The sequence below is a fragment of the Triturus cristatus genome, chromosome 4_2 (assembly GCF_964204655.1).
Source record: "Triturus cristatus chromosome 4_2, aTriCri1.1, whole genome shotgun sequence".
Classification (NCBI taxonomy): domain Eukaryota; kingdom Metazoa; phylum Chordata; class Amphibia; order Caudata; family Salamandridae; genus Triturus; species Triturus cristatus.
Genome location: NC_140586.1, coordinates 144,497,959 through 144,522,563, shown reverse-complemented (window position 1 = coordinate 144,522,563; position 24,605 = coordinate 144,497,959). Strand labels below are relative to the sequence as shown.

Sequence of the window (24,605 nt, the reverse complement as noted above, 5' to 3'; positions counted from 1 at the left end):
CTAATGACAGTAAGTTATGGTCACTGTCAACCCTAGGAATAACAGAAAAGGCTCCCAAATAGCCCCAGAATTTGACATTCACCAAGATATAGTCAATTGTTGAACAGTTCCCGGGTCTATTAAAAGTATAAGAACCCGGGACATCGGGAGAAGTCTGCCATTACAGGCCCTCAAGCAATGAAAAATAACTATCTTATTAATCTCAAGGGCCAAAGGCAATAGACGTTTTTCCGGGTACATAATACAGTCTGGGATTTTATAATTTTCATCCTCATCTAGGGTCACTGAGGGGATCATAAGGAGGGGTTCAAAATGGCAATTAAAATCAGCACCTATAATTTTGTGGGACAAAGGGGGAAGAGAGTGTAGAAGGACATCTAAGGCACCCAAAATCGATAAACCCAGCTGAAGGGGATGGGGACGCAAGTAGACATTAAGTACTACCAGCAAATATCCAGCGGGGAAGGTAAGCACTAAATATAAAATATCAGGGCACTGAGTGTCTATGATCTTGACTGAGCAACCTAGGTGAAAGGCAACCCAGACAACTAGCCCCCCGAAGGTCTACCCCTGGCTCCTTGAACCGCAGGGACAAAAAAAGACGAATAGCCCACCCTCACTGGGATGGACCGTAGCCACGTTTCTTGGAATAAACATATATCATAGTTATCCATTAGCTCTCCCCACTCTGGGTTGGGGAGTTTAGACCCCAAACCAGCCACGTTCCAAGACCCTACTAAGGGTCTGCATGTAACTACTTGAGAGGGACAGTCCACTAAAGGATCACAGGCAGCAGAACAGGGGGATGCTATTGGGTCTGAAAGACCAGACTCTATTAACCCTTGTGCGAAGCTATTACTTTGGGGGGATAAGGGGATAGAAGTTACTCCTATCCCAGTTCCATGTGCTGAATTAAGGAGGCCCACCACCATACTACAGCCACCCTTTATCTGGCCCCCTTTCGCATACATGGGCGTTCCTTCGGTGTGCCTCAAAAATGATGGTCAATCCACAAAGCTAAGTGCATCAAATGAGTTGGCGACCGGGATATTATAATGAGATTGCTGGGTGATTTGATGAAAATAGGGTAGTTCCATGGGCCTTGGAGCACTAGGATGCATATAAAAATACCCCAAGTGACAGGTGTCAATAGGGCCTATTTTGGTCGTCCCTCCAAGATCCAGTATATGGCCAACTACTCTCGGGTCCCTAAAATTGATTAGGACACAGTCCCCACCAATATCTTTAGGTCTGGTCCCCAACCAGCAAACTCTACGTACAAAGAGAATCTCCCCCCGATCTACTCCAATCAGTGGTCTATATTTAGTTAACCAGTGAATAACTTTATTTTTTAGTTCATGGTATGATTCCCCCCTATCACTCGATAATGGAGGTACTCCTGTGAGCACCGCCACATAGGATGAAGCCTCGGGGGGAAGCTGCGGATAGGGAGGAGATTTAGCCAAACCCTTTGTGCCAGTATTCACAGCCGGTTGCGGCCTACCCACCCCCAGGCTCCGTGTTCCACAAGCCTTTATACTGGGAGGTTGTTCACAGGAGGCTGGACCAATAGCAACTCGAGACGTGTTGGAAGAGATAGAAGAACCAACAACAATAGGGGGTAACGCTGGCATCAACAAGGGCAGCTGGACTGAATCAGGTAATGTGGATTGTGGGGAGATAGAGGGAACCTGTGGGGTAGCTTTGCTAATCATGGTTGATATTCCCAAACCCCCCAGGCTACCAGGATCTCGCAAAGCAGAATTTGACTGGTTTTTCCCAACACCTTTAGTGTTAATCAAGGTTACTAATCTGTCAATCTTTGTCGACAGGGATTTGAAAAGAGCGTTTAAGGTCTGGTCTATGTGAGTCTGTAGATCTATTAATAAGTCGGTAACCCACACCGGCGGACTTGAAATAGATGGGTGGGGACCAGTATCCGGGTGATCAGGAATGGATAAGGAAGGCGCTGGATTTTTAACCATTTTTTTAGCTAGATTCTTTTTCTTTGGCTTCACTCGCTTTTTATGTGCCACTGGAGATACCAAGGAAGATGTAAGCGGAACAGCTTCCACTTGCGCATTCTCAACGAGTGAAGTCTGGACACATGGTAGGTGTGTAAAAGAGGGCAACATAAATGACAAGGCTTCCGCATCAACCTGATTAAGTGAATCTACCGAACCATCATCCAAAGAAAATGCAGGAGGAATAGCGGGAGTAATTGACAACCGCCTTTCGGTATTTTCAATTGCTGTGGCTACCACCCCAATGGTTTTCTGGAGCATTTTATCAATAGCTGTGAGGCTCGGGAGCGCGGGTTCGAATTAGCAAGTTTCCTGGTCATTGGTCGAGCAGTAGAGGGCTTACAGTGTTTCCCCATGATTAGATCACCAGGCACTTGGGCACAAGCTCTACCTTGTGGGTATCAACTAATTAGCTATCAACACAAGTAAATGAAGTAGCAACACTATATTAACAGCTTTTGACTGCTTGCATAAAAGAAGATAAAACAAGTAAAATTGCTACACATGAAAGAGGTGCGAAGTCCAACTAACCCGCTAGCACCAGTAAGGGGGGATGGCCCAGCCCGGCCTCCTTCGGCCTTTGACGGGCAAGGACGGGCCCGCCCTTGGCCCGAGCTTTGCCCGGGCGCTGCCCGGGCGCGTCCCGCGCTGCGGGGGCACCTGGTGGCCTTAAGAGTGTTCCGGCGCTACCAGGCGCCGTCACTGGCAAGCGCCGAGAGCTGGGGATGCTGGGGGTTGTAGTTCTCGTTGGCCGTTCCCCTCACGGCGGCGAAGTTTGTGGGCTGTATGGAAATACAGTGTGAGCCCCCTGCGATGGCCGTTCCTCTCACGGCAGGTAGGTAAATCAAATGTTCAACCAACAGGTCTCAAGAACGCGTCCCAATATCTCAAACTCTTGCAAATGCGAGACCTATTGCATTGCAAATTCTTGTAGATACGTTGGTAATCAGGTTGAGGTGAATGAGTGTTGGCTGAAATAACATGAAGAGACAACTTTTGCAGGTACCCAGGTCTTGTTCCCTTAGATCTTGTGGGTGGCGTAAATAATTTTAACTATGTTCTTTGTCACAGATATGAGCCATTGAAAGGCAATGGCTGCTGATTTCATGTGATTACGTTTCTGAGGGTTTAGAGAATGTTTTGTTATCTAATTTTGAACATTTGTGTTTCCTCCATCAGCTATGTTGGTAGCCCTGTGTTTACCATGATACAGGTATCCAGTCCAACAATCTGTGGGGACCTTCAAAATCTATATATTAAGATCTATATCTACATGCTCTTAACATGTAGCTGTTGAACAAAGAAACTGAGTAGAAGGAGTTTAAAAAGACTCTAAGAGGTTGACAGCCTTGGCACCTCACCTATCAAAATATATAGAGAGATATACTTAATGGTGGTTATGAGTATGGCTAAAATGGTTTGGAGCTTCAAGTCAAAGTGTCCAGGGTAGACCATACGGTTTATCTTCTAAACTTTCATGCTTGTAATCAGCAGGAGGCATTCACACCCACAAAGCCATTAATTCATGTATGCCTTTATTTAATAATCAATGAATTTAGAGGATTAAATCATCAATAAACGAACAAGCTTTGGCAAAGCCGATATATTTTTGCCTTTAAAAGTTGAATGCTAAATTTTTGTCTTTGCCATGACTTGCATGCATTGACATTAGCAAAATGAAAATGCATGTGCATGCATCTGAATGGATGACTGGTTATCTTGAAATGTGGTTTTTCAAAGAGAAAAGCATTCCAAGATGGCTGTTAGTGAGTTGCAATGCATCCACACACATGCGCAGCTGTCTCAGAATGGTATTTCTATTAAAGAAGATACATTCAAAGATAGCTGCTGAAACATGTGCATACGTGTCCATGAGTCGTGATGCATCAGCACCTGTTTTCGATTTTTCGAAAAAAAAAATATTTTCCTGTTCTAAGAAGGATGATGGACATTTTCGAATAATTATTTTAAAAAGGCAGGCAAGTGATGTCTTGCAAAGCTACAAATTTTGCACTGCACACTCAAGTTTTTCGAGGTTTGCTGACCCTTCTAGCATAGGAGGTTGACACTTCCAGCAACAACAAAAAAACCTAGGAGTGAAAATAACAATTAGGAGTGAAGAAAAATAGTTAGTTTAGTTCGATGTTCTCCTTGGCTACTCAATAAAATCGCCATAACAGTCACACTCTTTCTCTGGCTTTACTAACACCTATCCCTCACTATGGACTTTGCACCATCTAGCCTTAAACAGTGATACTGCTTTTAAAAAAGTCTGGCACTGACCTCACAATGCTTAATAATGCCAATTAACAACAGGCCAAGGCCTTGGTTCCATTTCACAGATGGGATCATGGAGTGAGCATTTAATTCTGACTTAAGCCTTCTTCTAACAGCAACTGCTGAGCAATCAGGGCTCCAAGCGGTGTACAGGCCTAATCGGTTATAGTAGCAGCTCCACATATCACACATTGGACTTAGGGTCTGCTCTCAGCTCAACATTTTTCAGTGTATATGTAGCACCTTGCCTGCACTCATTTTCTATGGATTCCTATTATGCACGTACACTGTTTGGGAGACGAGGTATGAATTTTGGGAGATTTTAGAATTTGATTTATAACCATAACAACTCTTTAACTATAAATTTCATTGAATTTTCTAGAGCTTCTCTCAGGTGAATGTTGCAGGGTCATATGCTTATTTTAAGTGTTTGTTTCATTGAGGGCATACGTTCAGTTTGAAGAGAAGTGATCCACAGGATGCTGAATGCCTAGTCTGGCACTTACCTAATCTATGGTGGCTGGCGCTAGGTCACCAGATTATAGGACCTTAATCTAGGATATATTCATAGCTATGTTAATATATCTTGTTTCCTCTTCGTCCAATGTGGGTGTGTTTCGGGGCATAATCAGTATGCATGGAAGAGGTAGTATGGGATGGGAGTAACAGGGATGCCTGTTTGAGGTTGCACAGAAGAGCTTTTCAAGGTAAAAATGACCAACCTTTCCCTGCTTCCTGACCCAGCAATCCATAAACAGGAATGGTTTTCTGCTTGTACTTCTTCACAGGACCGGAAATAATTTTTAGTTGAAATTGGGAGTTCTTAAAAGGATTTATATCCTATTCCTGGATACTGGAACCTTCCATGCCCAACCTGCTGGTTGATTCAAGAGTAAAGAAAATAGAAAAGGAGGAGGCAATGCCCTTATTGGGCAGCGTAAGTCTAGCCAAATAGATAGTATAGAACTTTGTGATCAAATCATACTTCACCGTAGAAAGAAGCTTCAATTGTATAGGGTTTATAAAAATGCATGTGGACTGATCAACATAGCTGCCCCACATACCCTACTCTGCCAGGCACAGGCCTAGAGAATTGTGCACATTACTGGAGTAGGCTTACCAGGGCAGATTTAATGAAATGTAACCCACTTTTACAGTGATTCATACTAATTGGAACTTTACTTTGGTGCATGTTCTTCACAGGAACATTAGAACAAGTGATGTTGGCATTGTGCAGCAGAATTTAAAAACCTGCACTTATCAACTCACCCACATTTTCCCTAACAAAGTCCCAATTGAATAAGGACAAAATGCTTTGGCTGAATGAATTTAGGTAAGTATTTTATCTGTAGCTTTATACACGATGAAGACGCGCTTATTATGTAGACTCATATCTGATTAAACTTGACTTTTTAGCACGTTTCTCATAAATGAGCAGCCCAAATAGTATATAACAACAGTAATCCCTTCAAAGGCTGTATAATAGTTCCTCTATAGACCAGTGCCACAACTTCTGCCTTGCAGATGTCTGTCTGGGCACATTATCCACCAAGATTTCTTAAGAAACATAGAGAGCTCATCCATGAGGCAAGTGAGAGAGATGAGATTCTATGGGGAAAAACAGAAGATTTGTGGCTATTTAATTGTGTACTGTGCTGTAAGTAATGAAGGGTGTCCTGCCATCTGTCAGAATGTCAGCATCTTCTTAATGGTATGAAGGGTTATAGAACTGTTGCTCCAATAATAGGAGATGCCTCTTCTACTCTAAAGAAAATGTAACATGTGAGAAACAGACTTCGCACAGCCAAAATGACTTCACCAAGATTAACACCCGAGCCGATGAGGTACTAGTGCACAAATGTAAGGAAAGAGGGATATAAAAGTATGTGCATAAGATTAAGGAGAAGGTGGGTCTATTCAATTTTGAGAACAATGTATATTTTTATGAATTTGGTAAATTTATCCGAATTTTTGCAGTAAGGAACCCAGGGAAATGTTGAAAATTGTAAATTATTTCAAAATAATTTGACTGTGAATGGGTCCTTCTGGAGGTACCCTCATGGAAACTAGAAGCACTAATGGCAATCAAAACTCTTAGATTCATTAAAGCACAGGGTCTGAATGGCATTTCAGATTTATTTGAAAGATTCTTAGAAATTATTTCCAAAAACTGTTAGGTCCGCTTATGGATTTAATTTTGTGTTGGTGAGAGAAGCTGTATCTTTGCCTGCACAAGATATCAATGTAACAGTCCTTTCAAGATTGTAAAAGAATCCCCAGCTTCGCATCTTGTGTCTCCATACTGATGTTGAGATATTTTGAAATATGTTGGCCAGCAAGCACGATAACATTTGGTTATGGAATATGCCAGGTTCCGGTAGGGATGTGGAGGTCATTAGAAGTAGAGAAGTCACAGACAGATATGCATCTTGTAGATTTATCAAGAAGACACCAGAGTCCTGCAATATTAGTTCAACAGGCTAGAGGAAAAGCCTCTGACCATGTGGCCGGTCATATTTGGGGAAGATCCTGAGGACACTGGGCTTGGGACCCAGACCTATGAGAGCTATACCAGGTATTTATTGTGCCCCGTGGCAAAGCGACACTTTAATGGTTATTTATGAGGGCTAATGTCACTTGGAAAAGGAATGAGAAATAGGTGTCCTCTCTCGTCCTTGCTCTTTTCCATGCTGGTAGATGTTTTCAAGGTGCAAAGAAGGCTAACATAAGGTGGATATCATACTCATATGGCAAGTGTAATATTTTCTTACCTACTTTGACATATTGTCACTGATAAATGACCTTCCAGGTGAATCCAGTACTTGTACGCGCCTGCTCTCTTGCTGGCTATTTACCTCAGTATATACTATGCACAAGCTCAGAAGGAGTTATTGGGTGGCCCTTCTTTGTTCATTAGTATGAATGGCGGCCATCACAGGGATGGTGGCCTGCTGGGGACAGCAGTCTACCATGTCAGTAGCCACATTCTAATAAAGTAAACTTTTTTTGTAAATGCAGCCTGTTTTCCTAAACGGATTCCTGGCTGCATTTAACAATATATATTTGTAATGTGTTTGAGATTTACCCATAATCCCTTGGATCACTGCTTACTGCTCAACAAATGTTACTCCTTCTCCTTTGTGAATGTGTTTCCAACCCAACTCAGGAGAAAGTAACTTTTCAATGCTTTGCGACTGGATTACGGTCACAAAACATTGATACATACCATACTGAATCACTGTTTAGAAGGGATGCCCTCAATATGCCCCTTCCAGATAGCGATTTGTTATGGCTTTCTAAACTCATTTTGTGATTCTATAACATTTTACGAAATCACAAAATGGGTTTAGTAAATTTAAGAAACACATTTTGCAGTCACAAACCCTGTGATTATGAGAATTTCCGGCTTTGACACCACAAAATGGCTTAAAACATCAGCCCCCTCCTAAGTATCAGGGCTGGAATTCTGGGTCAGTAAGGTATGTGCTTTATTCTGCAGCAGCAGCAGGCAAAAATAATGTAGAGTACAATACACACTACAGTTTACTGTTGATTTTTCTGTAACAGCATGTTGTAATAATAGTGTTACACACAAACACACATTGTAGAGTTCACTTGTTGATTATTATTTCACTACATTCAGCTCGTGGAATGCACATGTATAGACAGCCTATACCTAATAGGGCTATTATACTGCAACATAATGCAAACTCACAGTGAATACACACGTTATACTTCGTAGATTCATTACACTGTAATGGTATGCAATAACACCGTAATGCACAGGCAAGTTCTACATTTCATTGGTTCATTCTTTTGATCCTGTTAATGGGATCTCTCTGTTTTCTATACACATGCGGGGAAAATATTTGCCATGGTGGGCATGGTTGATTTTAAAATATTAATATTTATTTGGCCTGCAAGGGCTAGGACTGGATCTCACGGTTCATCAAGAATTGATTTTTTTTTTCTGCCTTAAAATATTTTTGGCAAAGTCTTTGAAATTATTTTGGTTAATTTAATGACTGCATGGCCTCAGAAGATGATTACTGGCTATCCTTTTAACCCGTTCGAAATGTATGATATGTGCAACGTACAACACAACACGTTAGAAATAAACTTGATAACACATCATTTTGTGGCATGCATAGTTTATTAGATGTATGCAAAGGTAGAGAAAACGTCCCAAGAAGAAATCCAAACAAAGACAGGGGTTTAGAGTCGGTCACAGGTATAACAATACAAGAATGTCGAGTTGACGGTATTATACAGTCCAAGCGAGGGCAGACAGTGCACACAGAGTGGGTGCAGGTTGTGGTGTACAGTACAAATATGGTTTTTGCATACACTACACAACAGCTATACAACCTGTTCAATAGAACTGACATTAAAACACCCTGGGTGACAAGATATTACGCTGAGGGCGTGAAGATTACCATCCTAGCATCGAGTGACATCTACAGCGACCTGAGAAGGAGATTCTGCAAAGGAGACCAAGACCTAGCAGAATAACCCATTTGTCTGTAAACTATAGTCTTGCTCCAGGAGTCGAGTTCTTGTTTTCTTCTCCAGGGCAGGACAGGATCTGTTAGGTGGACTTATAGTTCTGAACTGTGCCGTTCAATCTCGTAGGCATGGCGTCAGGTTCTAAACATGTTATCACCTTGCTGCTTAAGCTGGTTTAAAATGGGAATTTAGAGGCAGTGTTCTGAGTTTTCGGTAGGCAGGGATGGAGAGAGAGGGTTGTATGTGGTGAGGCCATAATACAGTGAGCACATTTCAATCAGTTGGTGAGCAGCCATTCCGCACTTTACATTTAATGTCTACTTTGCCTTGAAGTACTGTGTGAGGTTGTTTGAACATTTGCCACCCCAGAGCTGCTTCTGCCTCCTCCACCTACTCCACCAATACTTCCCCCACCTGCAGAGCCATATCCACTGCCCCCGCCGAACCCACCACTGCTGCCTCCCACACCATATCCTCCACCACTGACAGAGCCAAATCCACTACCACCGCTCAACCCACCACTGCTGCCTCCCACACTATATCCTCCACCGCCTCCCGCACCAAACCCGCTGCCACCACCATATCCACCGCCTCCTGCGGCAAATCCTCCACCTCCTCCTGCTCCTCCAGAGCTGTAACTTCCACCACTGCTGACCACAGCTGCAAGAAAAAGCACATCAGAATTACATTTGAGCATTTCTGGAATCCTACAACAAAATGTACAAAATGCAGCACTGCTCCAGAAACAGTTGGGATACTTACAGATGCTCACTGCATTCTGAATTTCTCCAGACATCCTGTAGGAGAAAAAAAAACAACATTGGTGAACAGGAGGTTGAGCACACAGACTTTCGATGAACATCTTTTTGCTTGTGTGTTTTTGTTATATAATGTCCCAAAGGCCACAGCATAGCATCTATACACACCATAGTAAGAACAGAGTAAAGTTATTATTGATCGGAGGAAGTGTCATTAAATGCTTTTGTTACAGGGACTGTCATACGCTTTTAGATATGGCGCAGTAGGCTAAACCAACATCATAGGGTGCACCTACATCAGACAAAGGCCAGTAGATATTTGCATGAGTTTCAATATGTACGGTGCAGAATTTAGGCCAGAAGCACAAGAGTTAAATCAGAGGTACATTTAATGGAAAGGAAATGTACTGTTTATTCAGAATCCTATCTGTGATTCCCTTAAACACTGTTTTTTCATACTTTGTTCCAATTTATTAACTGATATTTAATTTCATTGACCCAGATATTGTGTCCACTCTCCCAGTTCAGCCACTCACTGGAATTTCTTTTGTAGTTCTCAGAAGTTTGCTTGGATTACACCAATGGTAGGGATCCTCTGACCCTTTATTCGGGGAGTATTAGTGACTTAAGCACATGTATGTTCATGCATTCGTATTGGCGGTTCCTTGCTGTTAATCGTGTGCATGCTTGAAAAACTCTGGGCGCTGACAATTAATCGCATGCGAAAGGAACTAGGATAAGGCCTTTCTGGTGCATATCTGTGGTTTTCGAAAGTTACCCGACTTTAAACATGATTTTCGTAAGCAGACCACTAGCAAAACCTTTTCAAAATACAATTAAATTATATCACTTCCACATTGTGACAATTCACTCACCTGTGTTCTTCGCCCTGCAGCAGGGTACTATAGGTTGCAATTTCAATGTCCAGGGCTAGCTTAACGCTCATCAGCTCCTGGTAATCCTTCGCCTGGCGCGCCATCTCCTCCTTCGCCTTCTGGAGCGCTTTTTCCAGTTCTGCCAACTTTGCCCTGGCATCCTTCAGGGCAAGCTCTCCGCGGTCTTCAGCCTCAGCGATACTTTTCTGTAGACTGGCAATCTGTAAGAAAGAAGAACATATTAGTTAGCCTACTTTGGCTTTTTATGTTGTTAAGTTGCTACCACCTTTGCTACTTCTATCTGGATGGTGTCATTCCTGGATACCCAGGTTTCATTATAGGGTGTAGTCATTGTCTTCTCTTGAGAATCCTTCCTCTGTGGGGCATTCAGTGTATGATTAGCCAGGGTTGTGCACATCTGATATCCTCGTCTTCCCTCCACTGGAGGAACTTCTCTGAATAATAGCTCTAAAGCACTTACCCACGGTAAATAACATTACTGCTTTTCCCTCTTGATCCGCCGTAGTGGTAACTAGAAGGGCTCACCCTTGATGATTCATCCTTAATGCATCCTTCTTTACCCACCTCTCAGGGGTCTTTGCTTATCAATATTCAATACTAATTTTATATTCTTAATGGACTTATTTCTGGCTGTTTATTGAGCTCAATCGTTTGACTGCCTCGTCTTTTGATGCCATTCTACAGGTGTTAATAAAACAGTCAAGCTTGACCTGATACAACGATTGTGTTACCATAAAGATATTGGCTTTAGATCTCAGAAGTGTTGCGGCCACGTGACAAAGTTATGGGGCCTATTCTAATGTATTTTTAAACTTATATTCAAGTAAGCCCTCTTGCACATTTGTGGCCGGGGAACACCATTCTCTTCTTGAGAAGAGGTCCAATGGTTGCACAATAAAACCCCTCCTGTGCTTGAGCATGCAGCACAATCTGTGCAGGGTGGCATCATCTCCATCAAAGGTTGTGTGGGCCACTCAAAAATGGATCATTTTTTAATAGCTACGCAAGAAGTACCTGTTTTTTCACACTGTCAATCTCTGACTTCAGCCTCTGTATTGCCCGGTTTAGCTCAGAAATCTCTTGTTTGGTGCTCTTCAGATGGTCCCCGTGCTGGCCAGCAGTTGCCTGAAGCTGTTGAAACTGATGGAGACAGAAATGGAAAAAGAGGACTGATATAAAAGCATTTATTTGGCTAACAAAAATAACATTTTGCTTCTTAATGTTCTCTGGTGTGGTTTCTTCAGCTCACAACCTATTCTGAAGCCTTCTTGCGCTTATGGAATAACATGTAGCTCCAGAATACCCATGATCCTCTTCAAGCTCTGGCAGTATGGGCATCAGAAGCCTACATCTGGGTCAGCACTGTGACATTTGCTTCTCTCTTTGAGGCTGGAAGCCTCCTATCTGCTCTCAGACTGGCCCTGGAAACTCAAATGCAAAGGGAGAATCTGCTGAGTGTGACCGCTGTACTGTGTTGGAAGCTGGACACTTCTATCAAAAAGCATGTAATGAATGATCTAGGCGCATTTATCAACAAGTAGTAACAAAGCATTGAAAGACGCATGGCACTGTTGATGTCTAAGGCACGGCATTGAACTGGGATTAAAAAGTAAACAAGCATTGGCATAGCCAATAGGTCCCGCTTTTGGGACCTTATAAGTGTTTAGCCATGAAACAGTTGATGTTGTTGCACCAAGGATATTGTGCTGCATAACGGTGAGCTGTGAACCTGATAAGTGTTAGGACAGGGCGTGGGGCAGGGGGGTAAGTACAGTCAGCTTTGAACCTGATGATAAGTGTTAGAACAGAGCGGGGGGTAGGGGGATAAGCACGGCGAGCTTTGAAAGTGAGGATAAGTGTTAGGACAGAGAAGGGGACGGGGGTAAGCATGGCGAGCTTTGAACCTGATAAGTTTTAGGGCAGAGCGGGGGCAGGGGGGTAAGCACGGCGAGCTTTGAACCTGATGATAAGTGTTAGGACAGAGCGCGGGGCAGAGGGGGTGAGCACGGTGAGCTTTGAACCTGATGATAAGTGTTAGGACAGAGCGGGGGGCAGAGGGGGTAAGCAAGGCGAGCTTTGAACATGATGATAAGTGTTAGGACAGAGCGGGGGGCAGAGGGGGTAAGCACTACGTATTAAGGGTAAGGTGGCCGCTTCTTTGACATACCTAATGCTGCTGGTTGAGAAGCTTGCAATGGACCCAGCCTCCCTTCCCCCTCCCCTCTGAAAAAAGGGGGGGGAGGAGAAGAGAAGAGCTGCAGAGTGAAGTTGCTGGCAGACTCTGACCTTGAGGCCTAGAGGTGGGGGCTAGAGGAGCGAGCAGCCCAGAGTAGAAAGGGAGACAGGGACACTTGTTTTCAAGAAATGAAATGCACTGTTCATGCCCTACTGACAAACTTCCATGGCATGAATAGTGGTAAGGCTTGCAAACAGGAGCAGTTTCCCTCCTCCCGGTCCAAAGGGAGGGGTCGAGAGGGGAAAGAGCAGGCTGGAGAAGGTCTGTGGAATGCAGAGGGCGGAGAGAACAGCCAGGGCCTTTGACCCATGACGAGAGAGGAAAGCCATATGGCGCCTCTGCTCGTAAGCGCGTGCCCGCGCACATGCACTCAAGCTCTAGGCCACAGTGGTAGCATTTTCTGAAGCTCTTACTAAGAGTCTCGCCAGAGCACAGCGCATGCGCTGCCCTAGGCTCGACCTAAAAAGGGCATTGAAGAATGGGAACAAGTGGAATGGACACAGAATTTGAGTATAAATGAATGTCATATGACAAGGTGTGGCATCCGTTCAAGGGCATGGAGTAGAACTCCCGTTGCATGACAGAAGACAAGACATTGCAGTCGCAGCACTGGAGGTAAAAAGATGATGAGCGTTTGAAAACCTTATCTCGCCTTTGAAAGGTGAAAGATGATACAACAGTTTGTCTTTAAAATGTAAGGAAATTGAGAATTGGGAGACTTAGCGTGGCTATGGAGTGGAGGACCAATCGTTGGAAGACATGGTGGCATATATTGCCACAATTAAGGGCATTCTACTGGACAAGACAGTATAGCAAACCTTTGAGACCCCTGAGATTTATGATAGCAAAGAATGAATACACAGAAGTATATTGCCTTTAAAGAAATGCACCGAAAGGGATTTCAAGGCTCAGCATTAAATAATACATATTAATTTACATAAGCAGAGTTTTGAGAGTTTTGGCATTCGGGACCGCCAGACACATAACAACTACACACAGAAATGGAAGGTGCATTAGTTTCGCCTATGGTTGGGGCTTGGCCATTTGATATTGTTACCGTAAATGTATGAAATAATGGGCAATCAGGAGAACAATGTTGTACACACTAGAAGTACGTCACTGAATCCTGTGAAAAAACATGTTAAGTTCATAGACATAGTTACTATTTATGTTCTTTTCTAAAGAAACCCTCGGACAGCTGAACCCTGAAATATCTCATTCCACTATTTAAGACATATAAAACTTGGAAGATCGTCCACCACCGTATGTTATGTCACGCCATGTCATGTTATGTTGTCAATATTGTAAATTGTGGAATCCGTAGATTGTTCTTATGTGCCAGGCAGAAGGTGATATCTTTCCCTAGATTCATTGATGCACCCTATCCCTCTAGTGCCAGGTTGCGTGTCACATACCTTGTTGGCGTAGGCAGCTTCTGCTTCAGCTTGACTCCTCCTGGCGATTTCTTCATACTGAGCTTTCGCACCAGAGATGAGACTATCCAGATCCAGGGCTCGGTTATTGTCCATAGACAAGATGACCGACGTGTCTGACATCTGTCCTTGGAGCTCTGCAAGTTCCTGCAAGTCAAGCGGCACAGCACTGAGCAGATGTTATGCTACACCTTGATTCTCCCCCTTCTGCTGTCCTTGCTACTGCTCATCTTGCACTCTCTAGTTTTCTTCTATCCAAGGCTCAGACACTGCACCTCTTATGTCACTACGTCCTTTCTAGACTTTATAGAGGTTCGTTACACACACCCTTCATATTGTACAGCCATAAATGCCTCTTCCTTTTGGGGCTTTAGCAGTGATCAGGCACAATGATACACACACACATGGACTTGATGCACAACAGACTTTTAGGACTACAAAGTGTCAAAGGGGAGAGATGACAAGGGGCCACAGTATGTTTAAATGTAAGTACACAAGGATTCAACAAAGGGCCAGGCAATTGTGGTGAACATTTTATGAATATGTCTCTTTTCTGGGCCGCTGGTGGCTGGATGTCCATTTGCCCTCTTTGATTACAAATGATTGGTTCTATAGGAGCTGGATGTACCGCTACTATCTTTGATTGTTGAATCTAAGTCTTGTAGGTGCTCCATGTTCCCTTGCCCTCCTTCATTAGGGATTATCAGTGCTGCAAGAGCTAGACGTTCCTCTGTGTTTATTGACAATGTGTGTGTGATTCAGTCCTTAACAGGTGAATGTACCTGCGTCTTTGGTATTCAGGGATTCTCAGTGATGTAGGAACTGGACAGGCCACAGCCCTCTTTGATGTTGGGTACTCAGCCTTATAGCAGTCTAATGTTCTGCTCCATCTTAAATTAGAGGCTCAGACGTACAGAAGGATGCTTGTCTGCCTTCCTGAATAGGGAGTGGTCAGTTCTGTAGGAGTTGGATGCTGTTCTGCCCTCTTGGATTAGGTTCTCAGATCTAGAGTGCCTGACGTTACTTTGCTCGAATTGATTAGGTAGCACTAATCGTTGTAGGAGATAACTTCTCCTCTGCCCTCTTTCACTGGGGAAGGGGGGGGGGGGGTTAGCACCAATGGGGTCGCATATCCCTGTGCCCTAGGTTTATTGGGTCTTAGTTGTGTAGGAACGGGAATTTACTCTTCCCTCTCTGATTGAGGGTGCGCCTTATGACAGGATATGGAGGTTTCTTTGCCTTCTTGGATTAGGGAGGCTCAAATTTTAAAGCAGTTGGATATTTCACTGCCCCTATTGATTGGACCTGTATTCATATAGGACTTGCATGTTTCTCTGCCTCTTCGACTGGGGGATGTTCAGTTCCAGAGGAGCAGGCTGTGATCCAAAGAAATTATGGTAGAAAATGTAAAAATGATTTGTAATTTATCAGTGACAGAAGCCATTTTCTGACTATTCCCTCTGAAGTGAAGAGGGTGTTGATGGTGAACTTCAGGGTGAAGGGGACTGCGTACTCACCATTTCGTATAGATGCCTGAGGAATGCGATCTCATCAGTCAGAGAATCCACTTTAGCCTCCAGCTCCACTTTCTTCATGTAGGCAGCGTCAACATCCTGAGAAACGAATCACAAGAAGTTAACAGTGCACTAGATGGTGGATCGCTTAGATTGCAACTTGGTGACCTTCACAGACTGTTTACACTTCTTCAGCAACATCCCTTTATGCACTTCCAGGAGATCCGCTCAAACCTCTCTGCTCAGGTGACTTACTCTATGCTCATCATGCTCAGGTGCTGTCTCATGCAATGATACTGACCTCGTTGTCCCCATATTTCTCTATCACCAGTGACTCATTATTAATCCTCCCCTTCCCCTTCCTGTGAATTTGCATTTCTGTTTTTGGTTCCGGCGCCCCAGCTGTTGTGAAACCTCCATGGCTTTGAATGCTGCTTTTCCCTTCTACGGTACCTGTTCTCCTCTCCACTGTTCTTCATCCTGGACACTGCCCACATCCTGCCCTTAAAGGAGGATAGGGGCACACAGTGCTCGCTCACGCATACTGTACAAGGAGACCAAGCATCCCTGATCAATAGTGCAGCCCCTGTGCCTCTGGGACCCCTGCACATGACATCACAACACAAATTCAGGACATGTACACAGCGTGCCCTGTGTCTCTGGGACCCCTGCAGATGACATCACAACCTCAGAACATGTACACAGCAGCCCTGTGTATCTGGGACCCTTGCACATGACATCGCATCACAACCTCAAGACATGTACATAGCAGCCCCTGTGCCTCTCGGACCTCTGCACACAACATCACAACACACCCTCAGGACATGTACATAGCAGCCCTGTGCCTCTGGGACCCTTCCACATGACTTCATATCACAACCTCAGGACATGTACATAGCAGCCCCTGTGCCTCTGGGACCCCTGCACATGACATCACAACACAACCTCAGGACATGTACATAGCAGCCCCTGTGTCGCTGGGACCCCTGCACATGACATCACAACACAACCTCAGAACATGTACACAGCAGCCCTGTGTCTCTGGGACCCCTGCAGATGACATCACAACCTCAGGACATGTACATAGCAGCCCCTGTGTCTCTGGGACCCCTGCACATGACATCACAACACAACCTCAGGACATGTACATAGCAGCTCCTGTTGCTATTGTTTCTCAGACCACAGACCTTCTTCAGCACCACAAACTCGTTCTCTGCTGCCGTGCGCTTGTTGATCTCGTCTTCGTATCTGTGGGAGTAAGACACGGATTAAGGATGGATAGGTCATGGCAGAATCGCTGCAGACTGTGCTTAGTTGTAGGTCTCAGCCAAAACGCAAGACTCCTTGTGTTGCATTTACTGCAACACGTCTTTTACTGGACCCCGATCATGTGCACAATCCCAAACCTGACACCTTTTTATTTACTGTAGAAATCTGATTACAAAGCAACTACCCCCTGTCTGCAATTAGATGCAACATCCTACTTGTTTGTAGAATATTAAATATGCCTTTAAAGTTCAATACACATATGCACACCTGATTCTTAATGAGACCGGGGTCGCACTGTGCACGCCGTTCCCTGCTTGTTCTCTTTCCAGGGCACACCTCTGCTGCAAGCGCTGCACTTGGCGCTTGACACTGATTTCAGCTAGCGTCATATCCGGATTTCCCAGGAGAGTGCCCTATACCGCTCGCCCCCTAGGTCTCACGCTCGCCCTATCCCGCATGCGCGCAGCACCCCTCCTCCTGCAGAATGCCCATCACATACTTCTTCTTGTAGTCCTCCACATGGTCCTGCATGCCCCGCAGCTCGTTATCCAGACGGGATCTGTCACTGACCAGCTTATCCAACTGCCTCCTCAGGCTATTAATGAACATCTCGAAGAGGGGCTCAATGGTGTTCCTTTTGACCCCAGTTTGGCCATGTTCCTGCAAAAATTTCCACTTGGTCTCGAGCACCTGGTTCTGCTGCTCCAGGAATCGGACCTAAAAGTCATAGGACAAACACTAGCTAAGTCTCTGGGCAGTAGATGCTTCACTTGCCCATCATGGGCTCTCATTTCATCCCTTTCACTACCTGTTTTTATTCATATCGGGAACACTGTGGCATGTGGTGAGTTTCTCCCATACAAACCACAAACAACATTTGCTTGTTAAATTTTGACTTTTTTAATCTAGCTACATATGTCAGTCATGAAGACTTTCCAGCTTTTCGAATGACATCATAGAAACAGAAGCCAACACAGACAGGGCAGGACCTGTGAGCCTGTGAGTGGCAACAGGTCAGGAAATATTGTGACTTATCACAGTTTATTAAAACCCTCATTGCATACAGACATAGACATGATGCTGTTTATCAAGACCTTACATCCCAGAATCGAGGCACAAGAACATGTTCACTAAGCAACAACCATATACATCTTCTGAAAATGAAGTATTTATAAATCTAGGGAGAGCCTTTGATGTCAACAGTCCTTATACTAATAATAAATAAATAAACAACAATCTTTATTCGGCAGTAAACACAGCCTTAAAAGATACAATAGTCCTTATACAGTTATAATGTTTTGTATTACTGATAGTAATGTTAGTCCTGTTGACTGCAAATGAATTTGCATTTTTAATGCTGTATGTAAAAATGTTACATGTTAGTGAATCACAAGTTAAAACATGTCTCTATAAAAATGAAGGAAAATAGGTTCTTTACTTACCTTGTCGATGAATGAAGCAAATTTGTTATTGAGCGTCTTGATTTGCTCCCTTTCCTCGCTTCGCACCTTGGAGATGTTGGGGTCAATGTCCACATTGATTGGTGTTAGAAGGCTTTGGTTAACTGTCACTTGTTGGATTCCACCAGGAGGGCAAACTGGGAAAGCAGGAGCAGCACCTCCAAAGCCTCCTCCGCTGCCGAAACCACCTCCACCTCCAACACCATAACCTCCACCGCTGCCAAACCCACCTCCACCTCCACCTCCAGCACCAAAACCGCCACCACCACCTCCACCTCCACTGCCATAGCTCCCAGCTCCTCCAGCGAAACCACCCCCACCCCGAACACTGCTTGTGCTGATGGAAATTCTTTTAGTGCCCCCTAGGTTATAGAGGCTTCGGCTGCCAAAACCACTTGCACCACCACCTCCACCGCCACCACCAGCACTAGTACGCCCATAACCACCACTGCCTCCGCTTTGGGATACTGAAGAAGAGCTAAAGCTGACTCTTCCTCCTCCGCCTCCTCCTCCTCCAACTGAGGCAGCACTGTAACCCTTGCCTCTTCCTCCAGACTGAGAGAATGAATTTTGAGAGTAACTCATGGTGACTTCCTGAAAGAGTAGCAGAAGCAAGGAATGATCAGAAAAGTCACAGTGCACAAGAGAGCCGAACGGAAAGGAGACAGTGCCGTGCCCCTTTGATTTTAAGAGAAGGTGTCTCCTTTTATATGTTTTGGCAGGTAGGCTGGGCCACAGGCAGCAAAACAAGCCAATTTACTCATCAATAGGGGCTTGGCACATTGGCGTGCCTGGCAGCCACCATTCCCTCACAACCTGTTTAGTGGAGTGCTAAATGAAACACGCCTGTCGCACAGTTCGAGATTTAATAAAAGGGATTTGCTTGCAGGCTTCGGCGTTGTGAAATACTTGCATCTACTATTCCTGCAGCGAGCGGGGTTCAGTTAAGGTATGCAAGAAAATGCACATCTCTGGGCCAGTGTTTATCTTATAGTTTTTATCAGCTGCGTCTGATGCAAGATACATGTCCTACACCCGTAGATGCAGTTCTATCGTGTTTTTCTCTCCCAACAACATAAGTAGTTAAATCTCTCTGCTTCAGAAAACCACACTCCACCTCTGTTTCGCCAGCGGTTCCTAAGTAGCTGCCAGAGATGCCCTTTATTGATGTTTCAGAGAAATCTCCAGGAACAAGCATCAATTTTCAACTCGAAAGAAAGATTGGCAAAGAACCGTGAGTTTCTCATAGTCTGGTGTAGGAACTGTTCTCGTTCAGGCTAACTTCTTAAGCTGGGGATTGTATTGGTAATGGACTGTAGTGTTCGTAATTTGATGACTATGGGCTGTCACTGTACCCGATCAGGCTGTTTGATCACCGATATCACTATTACTGTTGTGTACCTGTGGAGCAAACTACCTTGGGACCTGGGTGACTTGTAGCAGTGGACTGTGAGTCTTAGTGCGTTCTGAAGTTCCCTGCATCTCTAGACAGTGCGCCTTGGAATCTTAACATTCTGCTCTTTTCGGCATGTGTACAATGCCGTGCGTGGTTAACAACCAGTTATTTGGTGCTCTGGATGCGACTATATTACGCATGCAAGGATCATAGGTTTAGACTTTGAAGCCCGACTCTCTTAATCCCTGATATGCAACATGCATTTCAAGCATCTGCGCTGTGTTTGACTTACGAGGTAGAGGCGAATTTAGGTACAGTCTGGGAGTATGCCTGAGTGGAACAGGTTCATTCCTGTCATGGACTCATTGGCTTCAACCAGAACCTTATTCTTTCTTACCACCACTGGGTGCACAAACATTGCTATGTAAATAAGAGTGTAAGCCTGGGTGATTCCTGACTATTAGGATTGCCGTCTACTCTCATTAGCTGACCTTGTTATAGGTCAGCCCATGAGAGGATACAGCAGTCCCTTACTGGTCAAAGGGTGGGATGGAGTCAGTGAGACTGCTAACCCCACCCTATTCTGTGACAAGCGTCACTGAGGGACACTCAGCCCTGGGCTCATCAGGGCCTAAAACTGAAGCACTCAGGTCGATGCAGCGCGCGCAACGAAATTCATTTTATTTATTTAATTGTTTACTTTCCTTCTTTTAGCCATATTCGGGTGTTTACTACCCCCCACCCTGCCTCTCCCCCGCCCCGCCTCACCGCACCACGGAACTCCCTCCACAGGCCGCTACTGCTTGTTTGTAATTTATTTTCAGCCTGGTTAGTACAGACATGCACAATTTGCTAATAAATCTTCAACTATCTGGGGCTTGATGCACAAAGGAGGCTGGTCCTATTACTATACAGTCCTAGTGTGGAGTGTTTTACTGCTATCCTAGTACTATATGCAGGGACTGATGCACAAATCCTTCACTAAGCCAAGGAGGTGTGCTCAGCAAGGCACCTCCAGGTAACCACTTCAATGGTTCAAAGGTGACTTTTGCCAGAGAAGGTCTTCAAGGGACAGCTGATATTTGTGCTTGCTTAGAGTAACATAATGCACTAGCACTGCACCCCTGCTGCGTCAGAAAGCTAATGTGAAAGGGGCATTGTGAAAGGGGCAATGGGGTTACCTGTTCTTTTGATGGGGTTTACCATGGATTTTGATTCACCAAGATGGTGGAAGTAGCGGAAATGAAAGCAAACCCTTGTACTATCTCTAGCTTCACAGGGTTGATCCATTTTTCTACTCAAATAACTATTGAGGCTAGCAGTAATACGAGCAGTGCCATAGGGACTATTGTGTAGTTTTGCTAATGATACAGGTTGGGTGGTTACTAATGGTAAGATCATCTTGAACTGTGGTCTACAGACCACTGGGGCATCAGCAGCACCTATTCAGGGGGTATGGAGACCCAGATGAACTCTAATATTTTCTGTCACTAGACAAATGCAATTTGAGCTAAATAATTTATGTGTTTCTTCAATAATAGTTTCTTTAATAGCAGTACTTACTTTAAGTTTACAGTATTGCCTACTTAATGAATCTACACAGAACTAAAGTGCAGGTGTGATACCAGGTGGAGCAGCATTGGGGACCAGAACCACTGGACCGGACCAAGGGCTGTTAGAGAGCTCATTAACCCCTACTTACAGCATCCTAAAGACGTCCTCTTTGATGTTGGCCCTCACACTGCCAGACAACCTGTATGTTTTGTGCTTAACACGAAGACTATCCCCAAGGTAAATGTCATGAGTGCACCAATGGGTGACTCCTGGGGTGAGTGAGAATTCGGATGCAACTGTCCCAGCAACCGGTGACAGTCTCTCTGCTGCTGTCGCATCAGAGTAGGGGGGACACAAACACCCTCTGCTGACCCAGCATGCTTTTTAGAAGACAGGAGGTTGTGGAGAGGTTCAATCTCCTCTTCCACCCCATCATCAGTGACCAAGAGCATTGTCAACTCAGACCTCTCAATGTGGGGGTGCAAACGGTTCACGTGCAGGACCCTCAAAGGGTTCCTATGAGTCTGAAAGTCCACTAGGAAGGTGACATTGCTCCTGCGCTCCTTCACCTTAAATTGGCCAGACTATTGGTCTTGCAGAGGACAGGGCTCTACAGGCACCATCACCAACATATTTTGAACAGGGTGAAACTCAACTAGAGTGGTATTCTGGTCATATCAGCATTTCATGTCCTCATGGCAAGCTTCCAGATTGTCCTGGATGAGTTTCCAGAAGCAGGCTGTCTGGTTGTGGAAGGCCAGCATGTAATTGAATACATCCTGGTTGACTTCCTAGGAGCTTGCTCCCAGCCTTTCTTAACCAAACTGAGAAGTACTCTTACAGGGTGCCCATACTGAAGTTCAAAAGGGCTGAAGCCAACCCCTTTCAGTGGCCTCCCTGTAAGAAAGTAGATGGCATGTCAAGAAGATGTCCCACTTATACCTCATGTGTTCAGAGAGACCCATTTCATCCCTTTTAGGGAACAGTTGAACCTTTTAACCAACCTATTGGTATGGGGGTGGTAAAGGGTAGAGAACTTGTAGGTTACTCCACACGCCATCCACGCAGCCTTCAGGTACAAAGGCATGGAGTTGATACCGCGGTCAGATACCACCTCCTTGCGGAACCCACACAGGTAAAGATCCCCATTAGTGGCCTAGCCACAGCGGGTGCAGTCACCCTCTTCAGAGGAATAGCTTCCAGATAGCGGGTGGAATGGGCCACCAAGACCAGGATGAACCTGTTGTCCTTAGATTTCTTGGGATCCAGAGGCCCCACAATGTCAATGCCCACCCACTGGCAAAGGGTGCTCACCACAGGAAAAGTTTGCAAGGGAGCTTACATCTCCCCATTTTCTTGCCACTTGCCTGGCAGGTGCGACAGGACCTGCAAAACACATCCTAAGCCTGACTCGTTATCGGCCAATAAAAGGGGGTGACAAGCCTGTAAAAGGTCTTGTATTTTCCCAAATAACCTGCCAGGGGCACATCATGAGCCAGACCCAGTATAAAGGCTCTGAAGTGCTGGTGTGTCACCAGCACACAGGCTGCCCCAGGCTCAGCAACCTTAGGCTTGTTATAGAGGAAATCATTCTTCCAATAGATCAGGTGAGTTCCAGAGGCATCACCAGCTGCCTGGTCCTGCTTCCGAAGACCCACAAGAGTAGGGCACTTTTTCTGCTCCATGGAGAACTCCTCCCTGGAGGGAGCTCCAATCTGCTGCCCTGGGACAGCTCAGGCAGGTTCCCCAGTTTGGCCGCATCTTTCCCTGTAGGTAATGAGGTCTCCCCCTCTGGTTCACCCGCCTCCCGGACACTGGGATTTCAGGAGCGGGTTTCCAGAGCTCTGCCCTTCTTCCTCTTGGTAGGGACCTGGACCACTCTTTCAGACTCCAAGTCCTTCTGGCCACCCTCACGTGCTGCCTTGGACAAAGTGGTCAGGCACACCCACTCAGGCCATTCCAACATCTTCGAGTGTGACCTGAGCTCCACCTCCTTCCAGGCAGTATGATCCAGGTCATTGCCCAACAGACAATCCATAGGCATGGATGGACTCACAGCCACCCTCAAGGTACCTGAGACCCTCCACCACTCAAAAGGAACCTCAGTCACCAAACATTGGTGATCACTTTTGTCTACAGCAACTACTTGGAGGACTACCTTAGGGTCTACCTGCCCTGAAGATATCAGATTACACTGGTTGGCTGTCATGCTGGCTCCTGTGTCTCTCAGAGTGTCCACACTCTTCCCATGATGGTCACCTACTGCCTCTACTTCCTAGTGTTGTCAGGTATAAGGGTTCCTTTGACTGTCTCGCTGTCCCAAGGCAAACTAGCAGGTTCGCCCCCACCATTAACTGGGACCAACTCCTCCCCAAGTGCTACACTAGCCATCTCCAGTGACTGCCCACTGGTGGGGGGCTGTGCCCGCTTGGGACACTTAGGATTACACACAAAACATTTCAGGTGTCCCTTCCCTGCAGGCTTTCTTTTAGGGAACTAGCTATTCTTCTCAAACAGGGTCAGGGAATGCTTACCCTGGGAACTTGTTTGGGGCCTTTAGAAAACTCTTTTCTTTTCTTTTTGTTCCCCGCCCTCCTCCTTCTGTTGGGGACCCTGCCCACCATTGGCTTAGTCTTCCACATAAAACTTATTGTAGACTTTGGTGCTCAGCCAATGATCCACCTCCTTAGCAAGCTTCCTAGGGTCAGCAAGCCTACTGTCAGTCAAGTACTGGCAAAGCTTTGGAAAACAAAGAATAAACATGTGCGCTTCTGCAATCAAATTATATAGACCCTGATAATTTGTTACCTCAATGCCCTTCACCAAACCATCCAGTGCTCTGCAGAAAAAAATCAACACAATCTACCCATGTCTGAGGACCAGGTTTCACACTTTCCCTAAACTTTTGCTGTATCATTCTGGGGTCAGACCATATCTCCTGATCAGGGTCTCTCTCATGGTGGGGTACCTTGTATTGTTCTCATCTCCTATGGACAATAAGGTGTCCCTCCCCTGTGAAATGCTTCTGCAAACCTACTCCCCAATCCCTCTCAGGAATACTGTTTATCTGCAAAGCTATCTCGTAGGCCTGTAATCACCAATCTATGTAATCTCCCACTCAATAATCATGCATTAGGCTCTTGCATATGGGTATCTTTCCCTCTGGGTATACTGAAGATATGCTGCCACTATCTGCGCTGGACTCAGCCCTCTGGCTTTCAAATCCAACTCTTTCAAGCTCAACTCTTGAGCCAAAAGCATCTTCTCCTCCATGGCCAATTT

General features: G+C 45.1%; 1 protein-coding gene across 1 annotated transcript; it reads right to left on the bottom strand.

The window, feature by feature from the left end:
• Nucleotides 1-8,435: 8,435 nt before the first annotated feature.
• LOC146833190 (keratin, type II cytoskeletal cochleal-like) lies at nucleotides 8,436-19,066 on the bottom strand. Its single transcript, XM_085600847.1, has 9 exons — nucleotides 18,356-19,066; nucleotides 17,413-17,630; nucleotides 16,832-16,892; nucleotides 15,648-15,743; nucleotides 14,113-14,277; nucleotides 11,476-11,601; nucleotides 10,441-10,661; nucleotides 9,570-9,604; nucleotides 8,436-9,467 (listed from the first exon to the last, which is right to left on the bottom strand). Exons 1-9 carry the CDS (start codon nucleotides 18,956-18,958, stop codon nucleotides 9,118-9,120), a joined length of 1,875 nt encoding a protein of 624 aa, XP_085456973.1. The 5' UTR covers nucleotides 18,959-19,066; the 3' UTR covers nucleotides 8,436-9,117.
• Between the last annotated feature and the right edge of the window lie 5,539 nt (nucleotides 19,067-24,605).